Source organism: Maylandia zebra, linkage group LG19 (assembly GCF_041146795.1).
Source record: "Maylandia zebra isolate NMK-2024a linkage group LG19, Mzebra_GT3a, whole genome shotgun sequence".
NCBI classification, from domain to species: domain Eukaryota; kingdom Metazoa; phylum Chordata; class Actinopteri; order Cichliformes; family Cichlidae; genus Maylandia; species Maylandia zebra.
The window spans coordinates 28,728,902-28,756,262 of NC_135185.1; the positions used below are offsets into that span (position 1 = coordinate 28,728,902).

Below are 27,361 nucleotides of genomic sequence, written 5' to 3' on the forward strand. Positions count from 1 at the left end.
TTAATTCCATAATATCAAACCAGTTTATTTTGAGGATGCCCAAGTTGACCACTGTTATGCACCGTTTTGAGGCGACAGTAGAAAAATAGATTCCGTGAAACTAAATGCAACTTAATATCAGTCTACAAACATGGTTTCTATGATACCATACAGGCACAGTGTACCTGTTACAAATCAACACAAGCAATCACACATTTCAGATGGTTCAATTTCAAAAGGTGCTAAATAACACTATGTACACAAAACAAGCTACATGAGATTTCAAAGAATTATTTGATGCAGGCTGGTAAGCTGGTAGAAAAGAGCTTGCATAGACATCAAAGTCACTTCTCCAATAAAAGCCCAGCCGCAGGCAGGGGAAGGCACTGACTTCTCTACAGCAAAAGAGCAAAACAAGGACTTTTACTCAATGGAACATTGTCCTGGAAAATAAAACAACCACCCAACACGAACACGGGGAGGAATCTGGAGTTTTGCATTTTTTCCCCATGAAGCAACCAAGATGGAAAAATGATTTTTCTGCTTGGCAACTCTATCACTGCTAAGCATAGAGCTAATATCTTCAGATCCTCAACATATTCCTGTTACTTTTAAAGTAAAAGGAAAAAGGGGTGAAAAGTGTTCTACAAACATGGCAATCCACAGCACCTACTATATCAAACAAACTGCCCTAGATGCATAACATTTAAGAACAAAAATAGTTTCTGAGACACAATCTTTCTGTTTATACCACACATTCTTAGTGAGTTTTCATGACAGAGACAAAGTACACAGTGTTGTCCACTACAGTAAAAACACAGACCTTCAACGACCACTAAAATGTGATAGAAACCATTAAAAATTCATCATGTGGAACTCAATTCATTATATACAATTTTCATTGGAGATATGAGCCAGCAATCGCCAACTTTTCTTCAATATAAGATTCCTTTTGTTCGAGATTCATTTGTTCCTTTTTCCCTTCAGCTAATAAACAGACGGCTCCTACAGTGCAATGATACTCGTATGTGAGGTCGAATGCCAGCTGTCGGCTGTTACAGGTTTTTAATTTGTGTACTTGCAGGGTTGTGGAGCTACAGCTGCTGCGGCCCATTAACAGTATATTTAAAAGCATCAACACTGGCTCTGCACATCCACAATCTCCGACGAGCTGGCGAGATGGAGACATTGTTTAAACATTTGGGCATGGTTGAGCCCACCTCCGCCATCCAGAAAAGCTGCAGTGTCTGTGTATCTTTAATGTGGACAACAGTCAAATAAGCAGTTAACGGGGGTGGCATTATAGAGACATCATACTTGATTGAATAAAGATAGCTAAAAGTGAATATTCCAAGCGCTAGTTAAGGCTTTAGATTTGATTACTTACTTTGAAATGGGAGGAAACTAACACGCTGACGACCACTCTCTGCCAAACACTGCTTAATCATTTCAGACCTTGATATGTACAAAAAGACCCGACCAAACATGGGAGTGTACAGTACTGAGATTGTGTTAACACCTAGGTGTATCAAAGTTATCCTTGCACAAAGACACGCTCTCTCACACACACAAACACACACCTGGCCTAGCTGCAGATCCAACAAATCCCCAGCGCTTGATCTGATCGCTGTACAGACATTTTCAGTAGAATAAGGTCATCCACAAATGTCCTCTCTCACATGTAGCACACAGCAGGAAGCAGTCTGCTTCTGAAATACTTTGTGGTTTAGGCAGCGAAGCTGCCTGGATCTGACATCACACAGACTGTCTAATACCCAATAAGACTGAGTCAGGCTTTTGCGTTGACTTGCACCTCTGTTGCGTGATGTCTAGATAAATTCAGCGCTGCATGTGCGAACACGGCTTATGTCATGGCAACCTGATATTTTCCACTATATCTCAGTAATGAACCTGCCCATGATCCTCCGGCCCCGTGTGAAAACACCAAACTTCTGCCTTTAAGCCAGACAGTGAGGCTGTGATAGGTTACGTCTGACACAATCAGACGCGGTTACTTGAGACTGACAAGCTCTGATGGCCTACTTCCAGTCGGATCCAATTCCTGCTTTGTGTGACCAAACCTTGGCCTTTTTTTTTTTTTGTTAAACTCAACATTAGTGCAGAACCAGAGCAGGAGGAGAAGAATAGTCAGGTGAGTTATAGCCATGCTAAAAGAAGAAATGGAAATACCAGTTCTGGGAGGGGAAAGAACACTGACAGACATATTTACATATGATTTTATCACAATACTCTATTCCCAGACTGTGTGCCATTGTTCATTTATGTAAACTGAGATCTTTATCCTGTGATCTTCCCATTCTGTGCAAGAGACAAAAGAGCCAACCAATGTAATCTGTTTTCAACCATCATTTTATAACTGAGCTTCATCTAGTGTTGCGACTTCCTCACGCAGAATTCATGCAGCATAGAGCTAACCTCTTTCTTAAGAAATGCAAGAGACCAATCTGTCCACGGAGAGCCTAAGAAATCCTCTAAACCTGCGGGACTAGGCAGACTTGCATTGACAGCTAACCTACAGCTCTTACCATGCTGACTGCGTGATGGATAGCACAGTGTGATAGAGGTAGGACAAAAGGACAGATTCTATAAATAGCAACCATCGACCACCCCTTTTCCCTGCTTCTCTCAAACTCTCTCTCTCTCACAGACACACACACACGCACACACACACACACACACACACACGCGCACGCACGCACACACACACACACACGCGCAAACATTTAGTGCTTTGCTATTCATTATGATGGACAGCCACTCATCTCTTTTTCCCTTTTCTTAACCCAACCCCTGGTCTTTAAACTGGGGTTAAAGTGCAGATTTCTTATAGGGGTAGTCAGGTTTGCTAGGTGACCTGCGGTCTCTGACAATCTCTTCACTGACACTGTTTCTGTGAGGCTGCTGGAGTGGCCCTGGGCCTGATGATTCTCCAGCTAGACCCATCTCTTCTGGGGTCTCTCTGGGTCCTGGGTGTCTCTCCTCATAGTTGTCCATATTCCCACTGGGGGACCGTAAATGGCCTAAGCCATGAGTCAGGTCTGTCTCATTTGATCGCCCCTTTGAAATATGTCCCATCCTAGGTTGGGCTCCAGAGGGGCTAGCAAGGAGACCATCATGCCTCTGAGAGGTTATACTGAGGACATCCAGTCGTAGTGGGTCTGAGGCAGTCCGACCCTGTGTATGGCCCTGGGACTGAGAGTCAGAAACATAAGGAGGAGGATAGGAGCTGGAGGCGGTGCAGCTGTGGCTGTAGAGGTCTGGTCCAGCAAAGGAGGGCAGTGGGTGTGTGGAGGTTGGGGTTGCAGGTCGGCAGGAAAAGTCATACAGGTCAGGGAACTCAGCTTGAGCTTCCAGTTTGGGCTCAGGAGCGTGTCTCTTGCAGGAGTGGCCATGTCCAGGTCCATAGCCATGGCTGAGGCGGGAAGAAGGGCAGGGCCCATGAGGCAGGTGGTGGCTCTGAGGGCCTTCCCTCTCCATTTCTGCCATGTGCTGCTCCCTCAGAGTCATGACCGAAACACCTAGCGCAATGTCAGGCATGAACTCCCTCATAACCGGCTCCATGCTCATCTGCATTGGAAAACAGATAAACATTTATGACAGAACCTGACAATCAAGATATTCATATCCCAAAGCATAAGCCGCTAGGAACATTTGACTCAACAAAAATAAATAAATAAATAAAAATAAAAAGCATGTGGCACAAGGACATGCACGCACATATACACACTCACCACTTGCTGGTCTGAAAGCAAAGCTCGGCCCATAGCCTGTGGGTTGGTGCAGTCAGGGGGCTGAGGCCTGGGCACAGAGGAGTAGTCTGAGCTGCCATGCTTGGTGGCTGCATGGCGCTGGATCAGGGTGCGGTTGCAGGGGTAGGAGAAGGAACGGGTGGGGGTTGGCAAGGGCACGCGAGGTCGCCACGCACCCTTGAGCTGTGCGTGACTAGGTGTGGCAGGGGGGTGGTATGGGGGAGGTGGAGGAGGTAAGGGAGGGTGGAAGCCTGCTACTCCTTCCAGCTCTGTGAACATGCTATCCATGGCTGGACTGCTGTTTACCCGACAACGACCCACCTGGCGCAGGGCCAGTATTGGACTCTCATCTCCAAACCTTTCATCTGGGAAGAACTTGTATGGATTCTGCAGGTAAAAAATAAAAATCATAAATCTCATCCTCCAGAGATCTCCTCCTCCCTAACCCTGGGAACACGCTCTGCTTTCTGCCTACCTGCAGTAGCTCAGTGGCTCCGTCTGCCAGACCAAACTCCCTCAGCACCCGCAGCTGCAGCTCATAGCTGACGGTGGCTCCCTCGCCACAGTTGAGGGCATACGCTCTCTGAACCTGCTCTGTGTGTCTTAGCTCATGCAGCCTCCGAATCATCTCCTTTACCACAGATAACTGAGGCACTGAAAAGTGAAAAAGAATACAAAGTCAGACATCAGAGTAAAATGACGTGAGTCAGTTAAAGTCTTCATAGTTTGAGTCTTAACGTTGTAATTTAATCAGGGTGCTCAGAGAATCCACTGAACGGCATTATGTTTACAGATACTTGAGCAGTTTCTCTGTTAGTCAGCAGTTTCTCATAACACTTAAGTCAAGCATGTGCATAATCCAGCCCGGGGGCCAATCACGGCCCTAGGTCAGATTTTATATGGTCCCTTGCTCCTACCCTATAAAATGTATTATTCATGGCCCGCCACCACAAACAGAATTAATAAAGTGTCATTTCTCTTTTCACCTCATGGTAGCAGCACCAGTAAGTCATGTTTAAAATGAACCTGAGATGCTGATATTCAGCAGCTTCAGCAGATCCTTATGTTATTTTATTCTCAATATGTGAATGAAAGCAGATTTATTTTGTTAAGGTTCAAACACTTGATCACCATAATTCTTGTGTTATTGAAAATAAAGTGTTAAAAATTCATAATGTCTATGCTTTAAAAACAAGATGAGAAAGCTTGTTGGCCCCTCAATGATATACCATGAATAAATATGGCACTCTTATAAAAAAAAAAAAAAAAAAAAAAAAAAAGAAGAAGAAGAAAGGTTTGGACACCCCTGACTTAAGTCAACCATAACTGTGTAGCATCTGCGACACTGCTCCTACCTGGAATTTCATTTGCCACGACTGATGGAGCTGTGGTTGAGTTGCTTGCCATTTGCTGGTGGTTAATCATGTGACAACACTGAGGCACAGCGTTGTTGACCATGTAGAGTGTGTCCGGGACGTTGGACATGCGCACTAGTCGCAAACGCACTAGGTCTGTCTGCTCGACCATCATTTCATCAAGAACAGACTGAGGACACATAAAAAAAAAACATAAGTCCTATGTGCAACTCAAGGACATGGGGAACATTTTGCAAATTAGTTCCACTTGACTGACACTTCATCTAATAATGACACACTGGTCTATGGATATGTCATAAATATTCATGGCCTCGGGAAGGCCTATAAGTTATTAGGAAAGTTTGCAAACGGACATAAAGCAAATTTCGGTCAGACTGATAGAGGCCACCACTGAATACTAAATGATTTGTATGCATAACAACAACTTGGCATGGGTAGTTTTAGCACGTCTGAGCTATAAACAGGTCGACAAATTTTACATTAGCCCGCACCCTTTACAGAAACTCTGCTCACTTTGGCGATAGCTATATGGGACACAAATATTCCCCCGGTTTCTGCCCTGTCTATAACCCCCATTAATCATAAATAAATGAACCTTACCTTAGCCTCCTCCACGTAAGGAGAGAAAAGGCGTGGACGCACATAGATGCCTGCATTTTTCTGACGCAACCAGGCATTGGCTTTACCCCCCTCAGCTGTGGGTAGCATGTCTGAAGGAGGGGTGCTTATCAAACCCCTTTTGAGCTGTGAATAGTGAAGAATGTGGATCAATGCTCAATCTATGAAGGTCACAATAACTCAGAAACACCAGTCATAAAAGCACAGCAGCTGAGAAAAGATAGATAAGTAACACTGACTGCGTCGGCGAGGACGTCACTGTTGGGAGGTAAGATGTGCTCTGTTCGGATGAAGGGCAGGAGCGGAGACAGGATCTCCTTCAGCTCCTCCACATCCAAGTCTCTCCTTTTCACTCCCCTCTTGTTTACGCTGTGGGCTGTGCCACTCAATAGGTTGGGTTCTGGGTAAACAGGAACGACCACGGTCAGATATTATAATGATTGTAATGCTTTTTGTGCGTCAACATTTATAGTCAGAGTTTATATACACACATCGTGGTAATTTTGGGTTTTATATGATTTCTTTAAACTGTCTTCTTCCAGGGAATGACTCTACAGTAAACCTCTTTAAAGACTTTAAAAAACAAGCCTTAGGTGCACAAATTTGAATTTATCTTGGGTTCTCTCTAATCTACAGAGACAAATAGCAAAGGCTTAAATAAATACATACAACCCCATTAATATTTAGTTAAATATTAATTTGCATGTTGCACCTCGAGCAGATGCTTTTTGTAGCCATCAACAAGTTTATGGTATAATCCTGTCTGGATATTTTACCCCTCTTATTGGCAGAATTGATTGAATCCGTTTAAATTGTTTGGTTTCCTGACATGGACCTAGCTTTTAAGCAAAATGCACAAATTTTAAATAGGGTTGAGGTTGGGACTTTAGTAGGCAATTCCAAAAGCTTAGCGTTATCCTGCTTTATCCAAAAAATGTTTTGATGTGTGTTTGGGATCACAGTCCTGTTGGAACACAAATGTCTCCAAATTTCAACAGTCTTTGAGATGAAGTTGAAGAATGTGGAGGTAGTCCTCCAAATTTTTCAATGTATCAGTAGCACTGGCAGCAAGACAGCCTAACAGAATGATGCTACTGACAACATACTTGAAAGCTGGTGTGGTGCTTTTAGACTTGAAAGCATCACATTTGATTGATTGATTGGTAATTTATTTCAACATGTGAACAATATACAAGTACATTTAGAAAGAAATAAGAGAGAAAAAAAATACTATACAAATTACATACAAAAAAACATTCTGATTAATTTACATGTTGAAAGGGAGTGGGAAGAAGTATACACTTATTTAATCCCACCCCTGTCCCATAAATTATCAGTGAATATTTAGTCAGCTTCCTTACTGATATAATTTGTAATAAAAATAGTGAACAGATTTCTGATATACTATATACTATAATATCACATCATGAATTTTTTGTTTGTTTGTTTTTAAATAGAGACATTCACTTAATTTAAATATTTTCCTTTTCTTTATAGATCGAGAAGATCATATTTTTATAACTCTTTTTGAACAGTTTTATGTTTGGACATTGCTTTAATTCCATATTCAGTTTGTTCCATAGTTTCACTCCTTGAACAGAAACACAAAAGCCTTTTCTTGTAGTACGTACCTTCATTGTTTTGAAGTTACAAAAACCCCTTAAATTATAACTTCCTTCTTTCAAAAAAAACATACTCTGAATATTACCTGGCAGTTCTTTATTTTTTGCTTTGAATAGAATTTGTGCTGTTTGGAATTTCACTATATCGTCAATTTTCAATATTTCAGACTGCAAAAATAGTGAGTTTGTATGTTCCCTATAACCTGCATTGTGGATGATTCGAATTGCTTTCTTTTGAAGAGTAAAAAGTGAATGTAATGTGGTTTTATAGTTATTGCCCCAGACCTCTGCACAATAGCTTAAGTATGGTGAAACCAGTGAACAGTAGAGAATATGAAGTGATGTTCTGTCGAATACCTGTTTTGCCTTGTTTAGTACTGCAATGCTTCGTGATACTTTGGAATGAATATATCTTACGTGAGCTCTCCAGTTAAGTTTTTCATCTATTATTACCCCCAGAAATTTATTTTCACTGACTCTTTCAATATCAACACCATTTATTTGAATCTTTGCATTTGTATTTAAACTACTATTTCCAAATAACATAAGTTTAGATTTATTCAAATTTAATGATAATTTGTTTTTATCAAGCCAGAACTTCACTTTACTTATTTCATTAGTCATATCCTCCAATAAATTCTGCAGATCATCACCAGAGTAGAAGATGTTTGTATCGTCAGCAAAGAGAAACATTTTTAATACTTTGGACACTTTACAGATGTCGTTAATGTACAAGTTGAAGAATTTTGGACCCAAAACTGACCCTTGGGGTACACCACAAGCAATGTCCATACATAAGGAGCAACCACCATTTATTTTCACAAACTGCTTTCTGTCACTTAAATAACTCCGGACCCAATCTAAAACTACCCCTCTGACACCATAACGTTCCAGTTTTCTTATTAATATATCATGATCTATAGTGTCAAATGCCTTTGTCAAGTCTATGAATAACCCAGCCACATATTGCTTTTTGTCTATGGAATTTGTGATGTATTCTATTGAATCTAATAGTGCTGATGATGTTGATCTGCTTGATCTGAATCCGTACTGACTCTCAGTGAGTAGTTTATGTTTATCTATAAATTTTTCCAGTCTGTTTTTAAACAGTTTTTCAAGAACTTTTGAGAATTGGGGTAGTAGAGAGACAGGCCTGTAGTTTGTGAAATGGTGTTTGTTTCCAGATTTGTATAGAGGTATAACTTTTGCTATTTTCATTCTGTCTGGAAATCGACCAGTTTTACTTTTCTAAACAGCTTTGTCTTATGTGACCATAAAGCTTTCCTCCAGAAATTCATTTGGCTTGTGGGCAGCTACAAATTACAGTCGAGTTTTGAAGCTTCTTTTTTGGTTGGCACCCTCTAAGATGCAAAACGCTACCTTGTCGACAGTGACGCTGGTGTTGCAGCAGTGTCCAGTTCACGGCAGGCTCGAGCCTTGGTAGTAACGAGTTTCGTCTCATCTCTTTTTCTTCTTCCAGACATTAGGAAAGTGCTGACACATCTAAATAATTTTTACTTGAGTACAATTGTTTGAACTGGTTATCCTGGAATCTGCAGTCGTTTAAAAAATGGCTCCAAGAGACCTTCCCAACTTGTGTAACTCTGTGACTCTCCTTTTTAGATCTTCACTGAATTCCTTGAACTTTCCCATTGTTCATTGTTCCAACTACTGGTGATTCCAATAAGTGCTCAACAAAAATCCTTTTTATGGTGCAAAGAGAAACTACCAGCTGTAGTCAATTATCAACTTCTCATTATCATAATCATAATGAGAGGTTAATAGGGCTTGGTCTTGTCAACGTTAAGGCTACTGTAGAACTTTAAGCACCGTTTAGTAAAAGATTAGTAGGTATATTTCCAATCCAAAATAAATTCATATTTTTACCCTAAATTCTTGTTTTTTAAGTCATTAAAGATGTATGCTATGCAATCATTCCACCCTGGAAAAAGAACAGTTTAAAGAACTCTTCTGATGAGTGGATGTAAATATCTGACCACCACTTTAAGTAAGATAACACTTTTAGTGCTTTTACATCAACCTTCTGGCTGCATTTCAAACCTTTCGCACAAGATCGTTTTGACAAATTATAGGGATCTTGAGGAATCAGGCTGCTCTCCCTTATAATATGAATACCAATAACCTTGATCATGTACCCCTCAGAAGAGCATTAATTATCACAATAGCAACAATGACATGACAAATCAGATCGAACCACTTCCTGTTGAATTTATGGGGTAAAGTTTGGCTCTTTTTTGCTTTTAAGTATATTCACGAGGCTCTAGTAGGTGGTAATTTCCTCAGAGCAATTAGGGGGGCTGCTCAGAGGGTAATTATAGAGTGTATTATCTTACCCCTGTCTGCCATCCTCTTAATAAGCTGCTGCTCGCCCCACTTAACAACATACTTAAGAATGTCCTGTTCACTCGCCTGACAGAGAAAGAGAGATATAGGACAGAGAGAAAGCAAAAGACAAAAATATTATTAGGACAAGGTTAGATATTGTTGGGAACAGAACAGGGAAGGTATAACACGAGGATAAAGTGAAAATGCAATATGTTCAGGCAATGTCCCATCAAAGCTTGGGTCTGGTTTGTTTGGGTAGTTGGATTACAACACTTCACCTCAACCATCTGGTGTAAAGCCCAAGTTGCTTGGCAGTGCAGATGACAGCTCAGCTTTGATTAGGTTCTGGGTTTGAAAGAATTTCTCTCTAGGGAACTGTTTTTCAACTCTGGAAATTCTGGAGACTCAGCGTGTGCACGTGAACAGCGTCAGCACATGTGGACAGTGTGTGACTGGGGCAGGGACTGTGTGTTTGTATACAATATTTTCATGCAACTATCACAGATTCCCAAACACTGTGAGGTGCTATAAGTTGAGAGACGTTTCCTTACCTGTAGGTAGTCAGACTGAATTGCACTGAGAAGGTGTTCTTTGCCAAGTTCGTAGAGAACATCCGAAGTGACAACTTGACTGAACTCCTCACAGAGGAAGTGCATGGCCTGCCTATGGACCCACTTGGAGCCGTATGGTTGGGAGCTCCACTTGAGAATGGGGACAAGAGAGTCCAGAGACAAACTCTCCACAATAATGTCTTCACAGCCTGGGAGAGGCAACGAGACAGACAAGCAGAAATGTATCATATTCTGAAAAGAAGTGCATATATTGAAGTCAGAAAGATGTCACTTAACCTTAAAAAAGAAACACTACAACAACAAAAAAGCCTGTTTGAAAATGTATTTTAATGATTTAACTAAACAATTATTACAGTACGGCAAGTAACGCTGCAGCCTCTGCCAAACCATCAGTAGTTTTGACTCATATTCACTGACCCAGGGAGTCTCCCTCTAGTAGCCCCCACATCCTCCATGCTGCGTTTCCTAAATCAGAGCACATACCAGAACAGCAGGCAGCGGCTTTACTCTAACACACCAACCCACAGAAATGCCTTTGATACCTTGATGTGTTTCAGTCTCAAGCTGCCTTCTCTTAACCGTGATAAGTAAACACAGCAGCTTGCGGAAATGTGCTGCCGGTGCACAAGCACACACTTTGCAAAGGTGTACACACAGACCACTTGTGTGCATAAATCAAAAATGCATTAAAAGCCACAGAAGGCTTAGGGAATTATGTGCCTGGTGCTCTAGTCATTTAAAAAAAGAACCAAGTTTTGCAAATTCAGCCAACAATGGCACTCAAACTCTTAACACTTAATCTAACACGGATCCATTTATGCAGAAATAAAGCCTCCATGTCCACTTGGATTAACATATGATCGGTTTGGTCAAGCCATCTATCACAGTTCCAAACGAGAGAGTCTTAGTGGCTCACATTGAAAGTTCTTCTCCGATCATTAACACAAAGTGGACATTCATGAAGATAAAGCCGACTGACTGATGTCCAGTCAGAGCTGTTCTGAAGGGAAATAAAAGCTTCCCAGCTTCCTCATTCCAGGCGGTCCTGTCCATCAGTTCATCGTTGGAGGAGCAGCGGCAGCAGCAGCAGCACTCCTCTGGGAAAATCTTAAACTAGAAAATCTAAGCTGCTCTTCCGCCCTCAAACCACCACTTTGAACATAAACGCCGGGAAATTGGACACCAGACTTCAGAGCGATGACCCCACTGATACTTCAGCTTCATATCCATGCAAGCTGTGTATACAAATTTTTGATTCGAATGGAAAAGCAACCATAATGTACATGCACAGCTATGAACCCTTTGGGTGTTTTTGCTTGTAAATGCAAGTTCGAGAAACACAAAGCAGACGCCCGCAGTCTTTTCAGCTGAGGCTGCATCATTAAGACAGATGTAGCTGAAATGTGGGCCTGCATATTTTTTTTCTCCTTTTTATCTGCTTTAAACAGACTGAAAAACGGGAGAAGATTTCCAGCATCTGCCTCATTGCCCACTGCTGGTCGTTTTGCTATTCATCTTCTAGAAAGTCCTCCAGTCTAGTTCAATTTGATTTTATTTATTTATTTATTTTTCACCCTCCCCTTAAAGCAGACACACAGGCATACGTCCACAAAAGCAGGCAATTCCCCACTTGGGACCAGTGGCACAGGAAAGCAAACAGCTCTGCTCTCTGTTAGCCCATTCGAATTCTCAGTGACAGCCAGTCTTTTAAAACGCAGCACTTTTTATTATGAGGTGGAGATTAGAATCAGCATTATATCTAGTACTAACCCGCCTCCCCCTCTCCACGGGTGGTGCACCACATTCACTGGAGCTTAGTCGACTGACAAGAATATCAACAGAACAGCAGGAACAGCGACAGTCAGCTCTACACTACACCAACTTTGGAGTACGCATGAATTTTGTCATGCTGTCATGATTTGGAGCTCTGTGTTTATAGAGCACACAGTCTCCAAAGCCACTTAAAACATCAACTGCACTCAAAGGCATGTAAACAAGCATGTGGATGTAAATCATCTCAGCCAATCAGTCAGGAAATGGAGCTTCAGTCAAAGCAGTCAAAACACAAGATAGGGCACTGAAATCGCTGGTCGGTCAGAGAGCAAGAAGGGAAGGCAGCAATGAAACTGCACTGAAGGGCTATCATCTCTTCAGCGCGCTTGAAAAATTAATAAGGCTTTTAATACTGGTTACTATTTGAGTGAGATGTAGTCGTAAAGGGAAGCCCATCTTGAGAATTAATAAGGAAGAATGACAGAGAGCTCTACAAAAACCTCCAAGGGCCAAACCTTGTAGCCGGAGGGAAGCAGCCAAGGAGCACGTAAAGGGGGATGACAGTGTGACAGATGAGAGGGGGCTCTTTCTATATGAAACCCCTGACATAAACCTCTCTGCTGTCTCCTAAAGAGACGTCGCAGCAAAACAGTTGGATGGCTTCTTACAAATTTCAAGTCTCATAATTAACCCAAATTAGGCAGATAAACACACTTTTCCAAAATGTACAAAAATATCTCTAGGAATGAAGTGATCTCAAAAAGTGTAACAACAGGAAGTTAAAGAGTAGAAAGAGAGACTTGGATAAAATAGCATCAGGTTAACCTAAACTATTTCACCACATTCCACTTTGAGGTTTGACGGGAAATGATTTGAGCTGTGCAGAACAGACGGAAAGGGAGCAAAGAGGGATAAAAATACCCCTCGATTAGGGGCTTGTTGAGAAGGTGGGGGGGTGGAGGGGGAAGACGAGGTGATGGTGTGTGGGGATGACACCATATGCCTCCTTGTTGCTGGCTTAAGCTGCCAGAATGACCCTGAGAGTGACACCCAAAGCTTGAGGGTGGGAGCTGGTGTCTAACCAGTTGTGTGTCCAGTGCTATTAAAATCACCACACAGGTCTTAAAAAAGGTAATCGACTCTCAAGCCTTCAGTCAATACAGCAGCTATACAGTATTGATCCTCTGCTTTTAAAAGATTTTAATACCAGCATGTTTATTGCAATAAAGTGCTGTGTGTTAAAAAAAAAAAAAAAAAAAAAGATGTACATGTATATTTTTTATTACTTCCTCTGTAAACAGAATGTGTGGTTTCCTCTTATCAGCTTAAAGACCCACACCTACTTTAGCACATTAAGATTATGACATGGACTATATTTGTATTAATGCTGCAGCATAAGTTTGGAGAGAAAAAAAAAAAATTCTGGCTACTCTATAGTGATCTCAGCTTTATAAAACAGTGTGCCAACAGAGCATATAGACTATGTTATATATCTGCAGCTGCCTCACCATAAAAAAATAACCTTTGAGCTACAGAGGAGTGAAGAATTGAAAGAAAACACTCACAGGCTTTTATTGTGAAACGACAGTGGTGAAGCTGTCAAATCGCAAAGTATATTTTAAATATTCTGGATGTAACTGTAAACGAGTGTCTTAAAATAATACTGGTTTGATTTCATTAGAAAGCACAAAGCAGTCAAACTCTCTGGTCTTTATAGCTTCATTTCAGTATTAGGCAAACTAATTTCCTATACTGTGACTATGAAGATCATTATTGGCCGAGAAGACACGATAAAGTAAGAAATTGTGTTTTGTCACTTTTGGATTCACACGGGCCAAATTCGGTAGTTTTGCGTGTATTTGAAAAAGACTGCTTTAAATACTGCATACTTGAAAAGGTTATTCCGATTAAAGTGGATTTTTGTTTATTTGTGTTGGAAACTGCAAAACGCTCAGGTGCCACTTTGGAGGAAGTGCAGTGGAGGAAGCGACTGGCTCATGTAAAAAGTATGGCTTTAACCTTTGCTACCAGGGTCAAAAAAAGAGTGTAATCTGAGTAAAGATAGAGCAGAAATGAAGTGTTGACAGAAGCACCTCATGTAACAGAGAGTGGGGCTGTATGCCTCCAGAGGGAGAGATAACCTATATCAGCCTGTTTCTAACACCCGTCACAGCTAGAGTAATCTGCAGCCATATTAAGTGCAGAATATTAAGACACTGAGTCTGGTAAAAAAATGACATGAATGCATGAAAAGAGACGTTATAGCAGGGTTGAGTTTTGCAAGGCATCAACTCACGTACAAAATTCTATCCTATTATGATAAAAGTCTAGCTCATATTATTAAGTTAATAGAAAATGACACAATTATGACAGGCTGGACAGGCAAATTGACTCTAAACCTTATGATCAGGCTATTGAACTACAGTTGGTTGCTGTTAAGGTTTTAAGCAATTTGTCGTAGAGACCTTGCCAGCACTTTGACTCATGTATTCTGCAGACAGGAAGGAAGAAATTACTTAGGAATGAAACTAAACAAAAAATTTTTGAGGCAGATTGTTTATCTGGGACTTTTTTTTTGCTCATTTCCAGCTCCATAATTTTAATCTTGTACTCTGCTAGAATTGATTCACAGTTCGACATAATGATTATTTATATATCCGTATGTTATACTGGGCTGCTGTTCAGACTCTCTGCTACTATCTGAAACAAGCCCCTCTCCATTTAAGCCAACGTTCCTCTGGCTGGCTGCCCTTTAGAAGGAAGATTTATGGCAGATGGGAAGGGCTTCTGTCCTCACAGCCAGAGCTGTGTGCCCAACATGACCATATTAGGAATATGTCACTGATGTCACACAGAGCCACGAGTTAAAAAAAAACAAAAACAAAAAAAACTGTATGAAACAAAGCATTTAGAGCAATAAGAAGCCGGAGCTGTTGGCTCACAGGGATTATTCACATATAAACCAACCCACATTGGCCATGTTTATTATGAGCATTGACTATCCTAATAGTATCAGTAAGACAGAAAATAAGCAAAATAAGTCAAAACAGAAAAATGTGGTTGCTATCACACCCTATGTTGTTGATATTGTGACTATGACTTACCTTGAGCCAGCATGCTAAACTCCAAAAACAGAGCAATATGGTACAGCTCCATGGCCTCTTCAGTGCGTGTGCTGGCCCCACGGCTCCCTGACACTAGGGCTTGCACCTCACCGAGGCTGCCTGCTGAGGGGCTGCCACGCAGCACCAGCCCGAGCTCGACGACATCCGTGTACATGCAGTGGAGAATAACCTGCACATATTTTCGTGGTATTATGGACTCATCCAGCACTATGCGGGTGGGTGTCTGGAGTGTGCGCTCTGTCATTTCCTCGCCTGTGCGAATACGTCGCTGCAAAAGGTTCCGAAAGAAAGGAGAGCGTGCTGACAGGATAGCTTTGTGAGCCCTAAGGTCCTCGTCTGGGGTCCCTGCAGCTCCTGGGGCCCCATTGCCTCCTTGACTCACTGATGTTGCTGCAGCCACAGCTCCTCTCTCATTACAGCTCTCTATCATTTCAGAGTCTGAAGAGAAGCTGAGCAGAGCGTCATAGTAGCACATGTAGTCAAACAAGCCCTTCATGTCTGCCTCCAAGGAGTTAGGTGTACCAAACTCCTCGCTTAGCTGCACTAGCACATCCACATTCTGAAGCCTCGTATCCTCTGCTCCACCCACCCCAAACTCCCCAGTGTACAAGTAGTGAAGTAGGGCGGAGAACATGGGAACATCAATGCCAGCCGTGTCAATGTCCATTAGAACCTCTGCTCCGTACCCGGGAGATGAAGACAGCAAGGTCTTAAAAAAGGGGCAACGGGGAGCCAGGATGGCCCGATGAGCTGGAAAACAAGTACCCCGAAAGATGAGGTCCACATCTGTGCAGTACTTGTGCTGGTAGAGAGCGGCTAGATCCCGCTGCAAGCTAGGAGCCTCTGGACGTGCGAGGCTGGCCTGGAAGCTCAGCTCCTTGAGGGCTGCCGTTCCCTCATACTCCTCCACCAGGGCGTTTGTGTCACGGACGTCCCACCCTGACAAAAGCTCACGCATCTGCCGCGCATGATCCGCTGAGCGGCTAGACTTCCTCCTTTTGATGAACCTCCGCTTGAGAGTCGCCAGACCAAGACTCTTCTTCTTCCTGTCTGCCGGCCGCTCATGGCCGTGCTCCAGGCTGTATAGCTTTGACTCCCAACCATATCCCTGCTGAGAGTAGGATGAGGTCCCTGGAATAAAAACAGCTGAAGGTTAGCCTAAAAATTATTGTGTTTTAAATACATCTAATTATAATAGAAAGAAATTAACAGTTTTACATTACAAAAAAATAATTAATGGTGGGTGGTCAAGCTTTCCCTTACACACACACGGCCCTTTTTACATTTTTTAGTTTTCATATTGGGAATTGTGACATTTAGTGTACATTCATAACATTTTTTAGGTTTACCTGACAGTCCTGTGACAAATGTGTTCATGCCCCCCCCCCCAAACAGCAACTATGGGTCCACAGTTTGTAAAAACGAAACAGTAAAAGGTGGTATGTACAGAAGTTTCAATGCAATTCAGCCACAATTTAGGCAGATAAACACCTTTTTCTGCCAGCTGAAAGACTTTCTATTCTTGGTTAAGCAATTTTCAGACACTCTTGCAGATCACTTCCAGTTCTTTTTTTTTTTTAAAGACTGTCTTACACAAATTGCATGTTAAATATACCCAGATTTTCAGTGATGTTCATGTAATGGGATTGTGAGAGCTCGATAAGGCGTCCATGGCGTAGACCATGTATATGGATCACTTCCATTTCTGTCAGCCCAACCTTCCTGCAGCTTCTTTTACCATCATATGCCCCCCTCCCTTTTTTTGCCCACCAGACATGTTTTTTTCCTGAAAGTTTTCTTGCTCAATAATATTTTGTTGATTTTCACAGTTCCCTTTAAATGCTATTTTTTAATGCCATTCTGGGCACTGGAAATTGTAAGCTGGAAGCACTTTGATATCTTTTTAAAGCTTTCCCCTGCCTTGTAGGCGACACTTGGTTTCATTTTCTCATCCTCAGTCTTTGTTAAGAGGAACCCACGGTTACTGAATCCTGGATATGTTTGAAGAGTCAGAGAATTTAATCAAAGAGAAAGTCCTAATGGTAATTCTTCTAAAAACCCCAATCAAATTCTACAAGTGGAGGGCTTCCACAACTTTTGCACAAGCAAGCCACAGTTATTTCTCAGGTGTTTATTTTCAATTTTTTAGGATCAAGAAATAAAATGAATTTGAAAAGAGGTTCATTTTAGAGCTCCTTTGCTGCAAGAGCTGTATTTGTTTCTTTTTTTTTCCTTGTTTCAAAAGCAGCCTGCACCAGTTTACTGTTGTATATCTGTGCCCTGCTCTATCAAGCTAAGGACACTCATGCCTGACCCAGCTACCAAAACATCTGGATCTAGTTCAACAACTGGAAAAAAAAGGAAGGAAAAAAGTCTATTTTTTTTTCAGACCAAACCTTGATCATCACAGACCCAATTATAATCCGTCCTACTTTAGACTCCTCCATCAACGTAGGTCCATTCATGTATTTATGCCCAATCAATTACACTGAATAGCAGTTATCTTTTGCTTGAGAGGCAGGACTTGTACGTCAGAGGAACCTCTGCCAAGGAGATCCTCTCTGCCTGCCTTTCTCTCAGGATCCATCAGTGTGACCCAAATAGTAATCATTCTAACACTGTGAATCATCTATGGCCCCGGCCAGCTCAACCAAGCAGCTACAGAGCTCAGAGCAAACGGGAGAGGTCTCAGGGGCTACTGAGATAATTTGGCTCTTTGCAGTGCTTTCACTTTGAAGTGGAAACCCACATAAACCCCAGACTTAAGTCATTCTGAAACTGAAATAAACACTTTTTTTAACTTAAGAAAAGACTTATTTAAATTAATCTCTGGAGCAGCTCTCCAAACGCTCTGGCACTCAGGACTGCAGGGAAAGCTTTAAGAGCCATAAACTAGACTCTGCCACTTTCTTCAACAGCAATCAAAAAGAGTGCTTAAATGTCGACAATATGTACATACAAGCAAACCACTACACTCCATGTCAGACAGGTTTTCTGAGGATACAGGTACTAACTGAAGGCCATATGCTATGCTCTTCAACAATGACAGTAGTGAAATTGGAACAAGACCAAAAGCGAGAGAGAGAGAGAGAGAGAAAACCCCCCAAAAAACCTCTTCACATTAAAAACTCAAAGTGCAGCTGTCAGCCCATTCAGGCCAGAAAGTAGGCTATAGTCAGTCACAGGGCTCGCTTCCTGTCTACAAGTTAGATTTCAGTTCTGACAAATAAATACTTAATGCAATTATTCGTCAGCCTTAAACAATAATTTAAGTCCATATGGCACAGTAAAGTAGATCCACTGCTTTTTAATGAATTCAGTTGTACTCAAACGCTCTGTTTAAGAGCTCTCATGCATAAAAATGTTCACCTATTGCACCATTAGTTGCCATGGAAGCAGGTTAATATAATGTAATGTGTATAGCAGACCATCCCATTATGTTTGTAGAGATATTTTTTAATCAAATCTGATTCTTGACTCTACTTTGGACATGAAGAGAAATTGGGTTTTTCACCAGTAATTCATCTAACAAAAGACATTTTGCCATATTGTAAAAATAATAATAATAATCATATACATGAACTGACCGGTGATGCACTTAATACCTATAAAAGTCTGTTGTGCCTGTGAACCTCCCCCTATCCGTGGGGAGCACGAGTGCGGGTAGCTGGATCCATTGGCACCCATCCTCGGTTCTCTTCACTTGCTATTTGGGGGTCCCCCCTCGTGCTGAGTCATTCTGCTCAGACAACGTATTCCTCTCAGTCGTCAGTTGCGGGTCAGGCACGGGTCCTCTGAAGCATCCTCAGAGCTCCAGGCCCAAGCTGCCATGGCTGGAGGAAGAACAGAAGGAGAGATATTTAAGCTTAAGAGTGACTGCATTTTAAATGTTGTTGACTGCAACATTGTGAGATTGGACTTTTTGGAAAGATAATGAATGTCAGTGTTAAGGAAGGTGAACAGAGGAGCACTTAATATTATCTATCGCGCCGTTTCAGCCACATTGATTTCACGGCACCGATGAATCATAGCTGTCTTGCCATTTTACAGGTTTGAAGTGCTAAAAATTGAGTTTTTGTGAAAAGTGAAAATTGCATGGTCATTCTCCTATCTATAATCTTCAACAGTGACTCCAGTTAACAGAGACTTCCCTATCCTCCCCTCAAGAAATGACAAGCAGTCAACTACAATGTAATCCAGATGTGGTGGGGGACTTTCAGAGGGAGGTACAACCCAGAACAAGTTACTCTGCTTTTGCCTGTTATCACCTTAAACTAGAAGTAGTCTAATAAATGATTTGGGTACTTTTCCAGTTCAGTCTGTAGCCAGTGAAAACTCTTTAGTGTAGATATGTTTGACTGTAGACTTAATCCAGTATTGTAACATATTATGTTATGGGGTGGGCAACAAATATACAAATATAGAACATAGCATAAACATAGCATAAATATGTCTCTTGACAGTGATTCTACAATACAGTTTATACAGGGGGGTGCTTCATTTTCAATCCTTCCTCTCCAGGAAGCTGATGAATTTATTTATCATGAAACTGTGGTTTCTTGATAAATAAACGACAAGAAAATGAATACAAACCAAACCAGAACTTTGTACCTTGCATTACTTTAAAGTATAGGAAGTCTAATACATGACCTGGGTACTTTTCCAGTAGCCAAACTGATCCAATGGGTAGCCAACATTTAGCCAAATCAGCTCCAGAGATGAGATTAACACCCGTTTTAAGGCCTGAGATATTAACACACATATACATCCACACACAGCCGGTCCTGGTGTGTATTTGGCACCCAGAGCCATTATGCTCGCATGGCTACAAATCAGTGTGGTCTTAATGAGGTTATACTCAGGTGGATATGTTTGGTCTTTAAGAATTTGATCAGGAAAAGTAATTCCCCCTGCAAATTCTGGTGGACGCAGCAAGTGATCAGCAGAACATTATAAAATAATAGCTTTTCATATCATTTAAATTATTTTCTACATTAATTTTCTATCATGATAAAAGAAAGATAATATATGATTGGATAATGGGTATTTAACTGCTATTTTACCGATGAAGAGAACATTTATGTTTTAGATTACACAAACCTTAACAGCCGACTTTATGCAAATCAGTTCTCCAATGTGACAAAAACTCTACCAAACAGACATCTGAGCACTCAGTTGGTTGTTAATTCATATGTTTGGGGGACCAGCTAATAATTCAAAGACAGAAGCTGTGCTGCAGATGCAGAGTTGAGCAGCTTTAAGTTGCTCTTTACAGTCATTACCATAACTTATTGCTGTGAGCCATGGCAATGGCCAAGCAGTTTTCCCTCTTCTCTTTTCATGCTGTCACCAGCTATGATCTAAAAGAAAACAGGGCACCTCATTAACTGAGTGTACTGACGACTACTCAAGCTAACAATTGCAAACTGAGTCTATCTGGCTTCATTTCGACAAGCATGTAGACTGCAGTTATAGAGCTGGATTGAGGGGGGTCAAGCTTTTCTTAAGATTTTGCACTCGTTACTCTTAAAATGTTGCCCAAGCTTCAGAAAGTCACACAAGCCCAAAGAGCAAACCAGAGAGCGTGCAGATGTCTGGAGACGTGTATGCCGGATATGGGAAGTATAACAGCGGTTGAAGTCTGCCCTTGGCTGGTGTGAGCAAAGCTTTAATTGCAATAACTTTTATCAGGATGTTATAAAAAACATTACAGAGGTGCAAAAAGTTGGAAAGACTTTAGGACTATTGGGGTTTTCCCAAGGAGGTTGAAATCCAGCAAAGACTTTACCAAAAAACAAGGTGGGATCATAAAAGGTCATTAAAAAGAAACAAAGGAAACTCTGTCATATAGTGTCCACTAAAAGAAAGACCACTAATCAAAACAGAAGAAAACTATAAGTCACTGCTCTCAGGGGAGCAGTGACTTATAGTTTTCTTTTTTTTCTCTTTGCGTTTCATTAGTTGAATCAGATTGGGTTTATCTATAACAGTAAGTTAGATGAAGTTTCGACTGCAGTTTATGAGTAGTCAATTCAGAAATGCAGGCAAATCCAAAGATTTTTGCAAACTACTTCTTGCAACCAAAGAAGAGGAGAAGATTCCCAATTTCCCTCTGCACTTACATCTTGGCATGAATGCGTCCCTTTATAAACATTACTAAGAAATTTGAAAATGTAATCCTCATTGTGGTCCTTTAAATAACTCAACACAAAAAGAGTCACGTATATATTCTCATTTAGTCTCTTTTGTATATTAGACCAAACTTAGAACTGGAGTGTGATGGGAGATCTGCTTTATCTCAGACTGCTGGTTTTCCTGCCTACCATACTAATAAATCATAGTGTCTGCCCCTGTAGAGAACCACTCCACAACCTCCCAAGGGTTCAATGGAAAACCACAGCCTCTTACTCCACACACAAATAGTCACCAGGCAGTCACACTAGAGCACTCCAATAAAAACATTGGTTGATCTTTATTTCATTAGACTGCTTTAAATAAGCCCCATCTTCACAGGGAATTAATTTGGACAAAATTAGAAATTGAATTTGAATATGTAGGAGAGAGGAAGCAGCCCTTGAGATATATACTGTCTTGTTTACAAAAAGGCAGCGGTGGTGGTGGTGGTGGTTCTCTAAGGAGCAGAGCAGAGGCAGAATAAAACAAAGCAACTAACGCATCCATTGAACACCACACCAACTTCCCAGCGAGGCGGCTTTAATTCATTCAAATTAGCGAACCAAATTTAACTTTAGCTGCAGTGCTGAATTCTAAAACCATAATTTAGGGCAGAGACCTGACTCATAATGTGCAAGAAGCATTTTGGCCATAATCTCTCTGATGTCAAACATTAAGACACTTTCCTGCAGTTTAGATTGAAACACTGAGGCGCTCTGTTGTTGCTCAGGCTGGGAGCAGAGGAGGGCAGTGTCACAGACGGGGGAAGGCAGACACCAGCCGAGCTGGACTATGCGTCCCTAATGAGAGGTGACAAGAGACACTCCCTGCCCCCACCTACCTCTACGCACACGCTGTCATGGACACATATGCACCCTATCAAACCGCTCACCTTGCCTCAGTCATGGATCACTTTTATGTTATTTTAACAATCAGCCAGTTAAAGGGGCTTAAAAGACAAAAGAACAGCCGTCCACTGAACATACAAAAATTACTTGGCACGCGAACAGGAGCGATGTATTATTCAAATGACTGTCAGGGCTCTTTATTAATCATTTATGTGGATATCCTCATCGTGGCTAGAGAAAACGGAAGAGGTGGGTACACAGGTCTTCGGTCCTGTACGCAAGCCCAAATTTTAGCAGCACATTTCTATTATCTCAGTGCAGCCTTTTCACAAGTCGTTTCCATAAACCTGAACTCATCTGCTGGAACACACACGCAACCGGCGTTTGAAGTCAAAGTGGCAGCGGTAATTAAGCTAGAATGGGCTTGACAAGATTTCGCCAAATTAAAGGTGATGTGGAGAATTACTTGGCTAGCATCGAAGATGAATGAGAATTTCCCATTTCATTCCTCTTCGGTAATTTTATAACAGTTTACTAATCTAAAAAGGCGCACACGTCTGTGCTCAAACAGCTTGAAGAAACCTGCGCGCTGTGTACTCTACTAGTCCCACTGTGAATCTTGTGAATAAAACTATGTCCGCTTTTTGATGGACGTCTTTGTTTGGTTCAGTGGCTAAATGCCCTAATCCTCTGGAAAGGAGCCAGTGCCACAGTCAGGCCTGAATGAAACACTGAAATACTCTCCCCAAACACTTTCCTGTCTGCAATTACACAGCAGTGTCATGCATTAAAGCTCTCACACACAGAGCTCTTCAATTTAATGTTTCCAAAAGGTATTTTTATTAGTCCAATGCTGACATATGTGTGTATCCATTTCACAATAGGAATCACAGAAGAAACAAAGTTTATGTTTCTGATTCACATACAACAAGAAAAACAAAAGATGCCGGCTTTGGGGGATGAAAAGAAGTTTTACTGTCACAAAACCTGTTAAATGACCTCTGGGGTAAGTTGCCCATTACGTCTTTTGCTTACAGAGCTGTGCAGAAATACAGCTTTCAGTTACAGATTGTCTGACTCTTTTGATATTTGATACAATCAAGGGTGCTCTGGAAGGTCATAAAAAAGCAATGCAGCAGTGAGCAGAAACCAGAACTCTCTAACACAGAGTGACCTCCATGGCACTGATGTGTCTGCACACATCTCGCAGCAAGATACCCGACTGGAACAGCCACCGAAGGTTGGTGGAAAACAAAATAAAGTCCGCCCTTTTAAAATAATAGTCATATTTTGTCTGAAACGATAACCGGAGAACGCAAATTCAGAGGCAGAGCAGACCGCTTATGCCGACAATGTTTTTTGCCAATCAGGTAAATCAGCATAATGTTGTGTCAGGCCATTCAGCTGATTACAGATTCTGGCAGGAGAGCCATGGGAACCTAAGGAAAAATCAGAACAAGCTAGAAAACAGACAACACAGTGAAATGACAGAAACGGAGAGAGGAAACAAAAGTCCCCACGATGATGACTCATGGTGAGCAGCCTCAGGATTAGCCTGTGTCAACTAACAATATGAACCGTAATGGTGCATATTTGACATTTCACTGAGTACGCTGTCAGCTGATTACGTTTTGCTCTAGAGGCCATGAAACAAAATGGCAAATATCAAACACAGCTACCTCAAAGTTAATTTGTTTGATTTGAATACATGATGGCAACTTATCCAACAAACACTGGACAGATGAATGTCATCCTGTAGGTGTGCTTGCAATGGAAAACCGAACAGAACCATCATGTGAAGTAGGCATACACTTAATGACTGCGCAAACATAACCCAGTTGTCGATCTTCAGAGAATGAATGGCAACTCAGGACACAATGGGTGCTTATTTTGAGTGAGATGTCAATGCTCATTGTTGGGTTCTCCATCCAACTGGCCAGGGTAAACAGCATTCAGGGTAAAGTGCGGCTGACTGAGTGGCAAGTATTTGCAAGCTCGCTGCCTTTTCATGCCAGTCATGGATTTCTGAGCACTGTAACACTGATAATTACATGTCATTATACAGCTCTGAAGCACTGACACAAATACTTAACCCAGCGAAATGGTAAACATGAGCACTAAAACGCACGGGGAAGGCACCTTTATTCAAGTGAGGAGCTGCAAAGACAGACAGGCTGCATTTTAGAAAAAGATGGAGTTAACGGACTGACTGCTGAGTCTACCCGCAATTTCAGTGAGATTACCATGGGATTATCGCAGACTGCATATGGCTCCTCATCACTTACATGGATGCTAATGCCAACAAACATCACATACGTTGTTAGGAAAAAATCTCGCTACAGCAACACTAATTTTCTATTGGATGGGTTAATGTCAGATACCTACACAATTCAAAGAAGTCATTGGTATCTAAATCTATTATGGTAATAATTGCATGACTTGTGGAAATTATTACAAGACCTAGCCACGCAATAAGTCTTCATCTTTACACAGCGGCTACAATTGCGGTTTAAGCTGTCCCCAAAGCTCAGTCTGTCAACTACTGTGTCACACAGATGCAATAATCAGCAACATGTAGGTTTTTCTCCAAAGTGACACAAAAATCACACTTATCCTGAACTTTTCTACCAATCCAGCCACACGCAAAACGAAAACAAATAAGAGCAGTCTTCTCCAGCCCGTATGAAAATAAATCTAATTATTTGCAAAGGCTTTGTTAGCCTGCCGTTATCACGGAGCTATTGTTGCTCTCTGGGCTACCGCTGCTCAGCGGAAGCTTTGGTTAAAAGTGCCTTTAAGAGCAGAGAAAAAAAAATAAAATTAAAGCGGATTGTTTTTCGCGGCTGATAAATAAAAAAGGGAAGTAATGTCCAAATTGTATGGCGACAGCCCAGCAAGAGGAGTCATATTCACCACAGCCCTGTAATTAGTAGCATATCCTAAGAGGCTAGGGTAAGCTATCTCTGCGGTGTCGCTTTGACTTCAGCCCTCGGAAATTTACTTTGAGCAAGATGAGATGCAACTGTTGAAAAGCGGTCGTTAAAAGATATTTACCAGAAAGTGAGGAGCTTCGCAGGCATTATTTTTTCTTCGTTTCCCCTCGTAGTTTAGGCAGCACTCCGATCCAACTTGTCTCAGGCAGGGAGAGGGAGAGAGAAAAAAAATGCAGCTCAACACCTTCTTTTCCCAACTCTGCTCATTACGCACGGCTCGACGTCAACCTTTGGTCTCTAATGTGCAATAGTTTCCACTTGCATCGACTTTCCGGTGATTTTTCAGCATCTACCTCGACTAAAAACTAAACCCAGACCGTTTTAAATCTCGGTTCGGTTCGGTATTTCCCCTTAGTAGCACAACGCCTTGTTGGGTGGTTGTTATGGCCTATCCCAACGCTACCCGTTTCAAGTTAGTCAAAATAAGAAGGAAACTTCCGGTCATGTTTTTCAAAATAAAACCTTCAAACGCGAGAGTTTACTGCATTTTCGTTGTGCAGTAACTTGCGACCCAATGAAAAAGCATTTCACATCCCGCGTTTGATATTCAAATTTTGCACAAATTCTGCAGGTGTCGAATAAATTTAAAAGGCACACTTTGCTCGTGCTCTGAAACGTCTTAATTTTGGAAGTAAAGTCTATCTTTCTTTGCGTTTAGGTCAACTTAACACTCTCATTGCTGTATGCCGACTGTTCAAGAGGCCCGTCAGTACTCACAGCAGATTGTGCAATATACCGTTTGCGAGCGCCCTCTAGCGTTTAATTGTCAGAAATGGGCTACGTACGTGTCACAATCATATGGTCAAGATAGTACTTCTCAGCTTCCCTTTATGTTTTATATAACTGATGACATTGTCAGTAATTCTGCAGGAGAATCGGGAGCTGTGACGAACAGCGGTATGCAATTTTAAGTATAATATTATAGAAAATGTTCCAGACAATGCAACCCAGCGCATGGTTTGTCTATTAACCTTTCCCTCTTTCATTTAGAGGCAGACCTATGAGATGACGTTACTGTGATGCAGGCTGCACCACCAATTTTCGCCTTGATTATTATGTTAAAGCTAACGGCAGCAATGCATCTTTGCAATACATACACGTATTGATCCCTTAACACTGTTTGATTTGGAATATTTTTCTTATTCAGTGTCGACTATTGTGTGAACAGGTATATGCTAGTAGTAAAGACTTCAGGGATAAAGTTGGTTCTGTTTTTTCCCAGCTAGATCTAGTTCTTACTGCATCCTGTTGAGGGCGACAGAATACATGTAATGTGAGTGCCAAAACCTTTTTGTATGTACACTATAGGTTTCAAATAATCATAAACAATGGACACTGTTTTATTATTTGCATCGACTTGCCATGTTGATATAAATCTACAATTACCCTGCAATCACCCCGAGTAAGGAATTAAAAAGGAAAAGCCTTAAATGACAAAGTTAAGCAATACATGCCTTTGGTTTTATTCAGGCAGTCTGTCCTCCAGTCTATTAAATAGAAGGACAGAATAGAATGGAACAGAATAGAAATACAAGAGATTTACTCAGACATCTGGATAGCCCTGTCTTTGTGTTGACTTGTGAAGACTATCTTTTGAAGATTTTTGTTAAGTGGTTCTGGTTCAGATACCATAATATTTTTTTTGAAATGACAAAAATTTCTATCTATATATGGAATTAATATACAAGTTGTGTAGTGATAGTAATACAGTTATTGATAGCTAAATGTTCTCTAAAAAGCCTCTGGTTAATCCACTGTTAAATCAAGAATTGACTCTAAAATTATTTTCCTCACAGTGATCAGGCCACATCATATCTTTAAGACCTCATAGTATCATATTATCCCAACAGAGCATGTCACTCTCAGACTGCAGGTTTACTTGTGGTTCTTTGAGTTTTTAAAAACGAGAATGGGAGGCAGAGCCTTCAACTATGCTGCCCCTCTCCTGTGGAGCCAGCTCCCAGTTTGGATTCACGAGACAGACGCTGTCTCTACTTTTAAGACTAGACTCAACACTTTGCTTTTTGATAAAAGGTATAGTTGGGGCTGGATCAACAAACCCTAAACTTTCGCTTAGTTATCCTGCTATAGGCTCAGGTTATTACTGGACTTTATGTTTTCTCTTTCCCCTCACCCTCAGTTGGCTTCTGCAGATGGCTTCCCCT

At 41.4% G+C, this 27,361-nt stretch overlaps 1 protein-coding gene across 2 annotated transcripts; it reads right to left on the reverse strand.

Annotated features, from left to right (window-relative positions):
- btbd7 (BTB (POZ) domain containing 7) lies at nt 1-25,603 on the reverse strand. Of its 2 annotated transcripts, none has more exons than XM_004540595.4 (11): nt 25,258-25,603; nt 18,787-19,014; nt 15,161-16,312; nt 10,263-10,471; nt 9,720-9,795; nt 5,983-6,143; nt 5,726-5,869; nt 5,105-5,294; nt 4,225-4,403; nt 3,732-4,136; nt 1-3,567 (listed from the first exon to the last, which is right to left on the reverse strand). In XM_004540595.4, exons 2-11 carry the CDS (start codon nt 18,866-18,868, stop codon nt 2,809-2,811), a joined length of 3,357 nt encoding a protein of 1,118 aa, XP_004540652.1. In that variant the 5' UTR covers nt 18,869-19,014; nt 25,258-25,603; the 3' UTR covers nt 1-2,808. The 2 variants fall into 2 exon arrangements, with proteins under 2 accessions (XP_004540652.1, XP_004540651.1); XM_004540594.4 differs by having other exon boundaries at nt 18,769-19,014.
- Between the last annotated feature and the right edge of the window lie 1,758 nt (nt 25,604-27,361).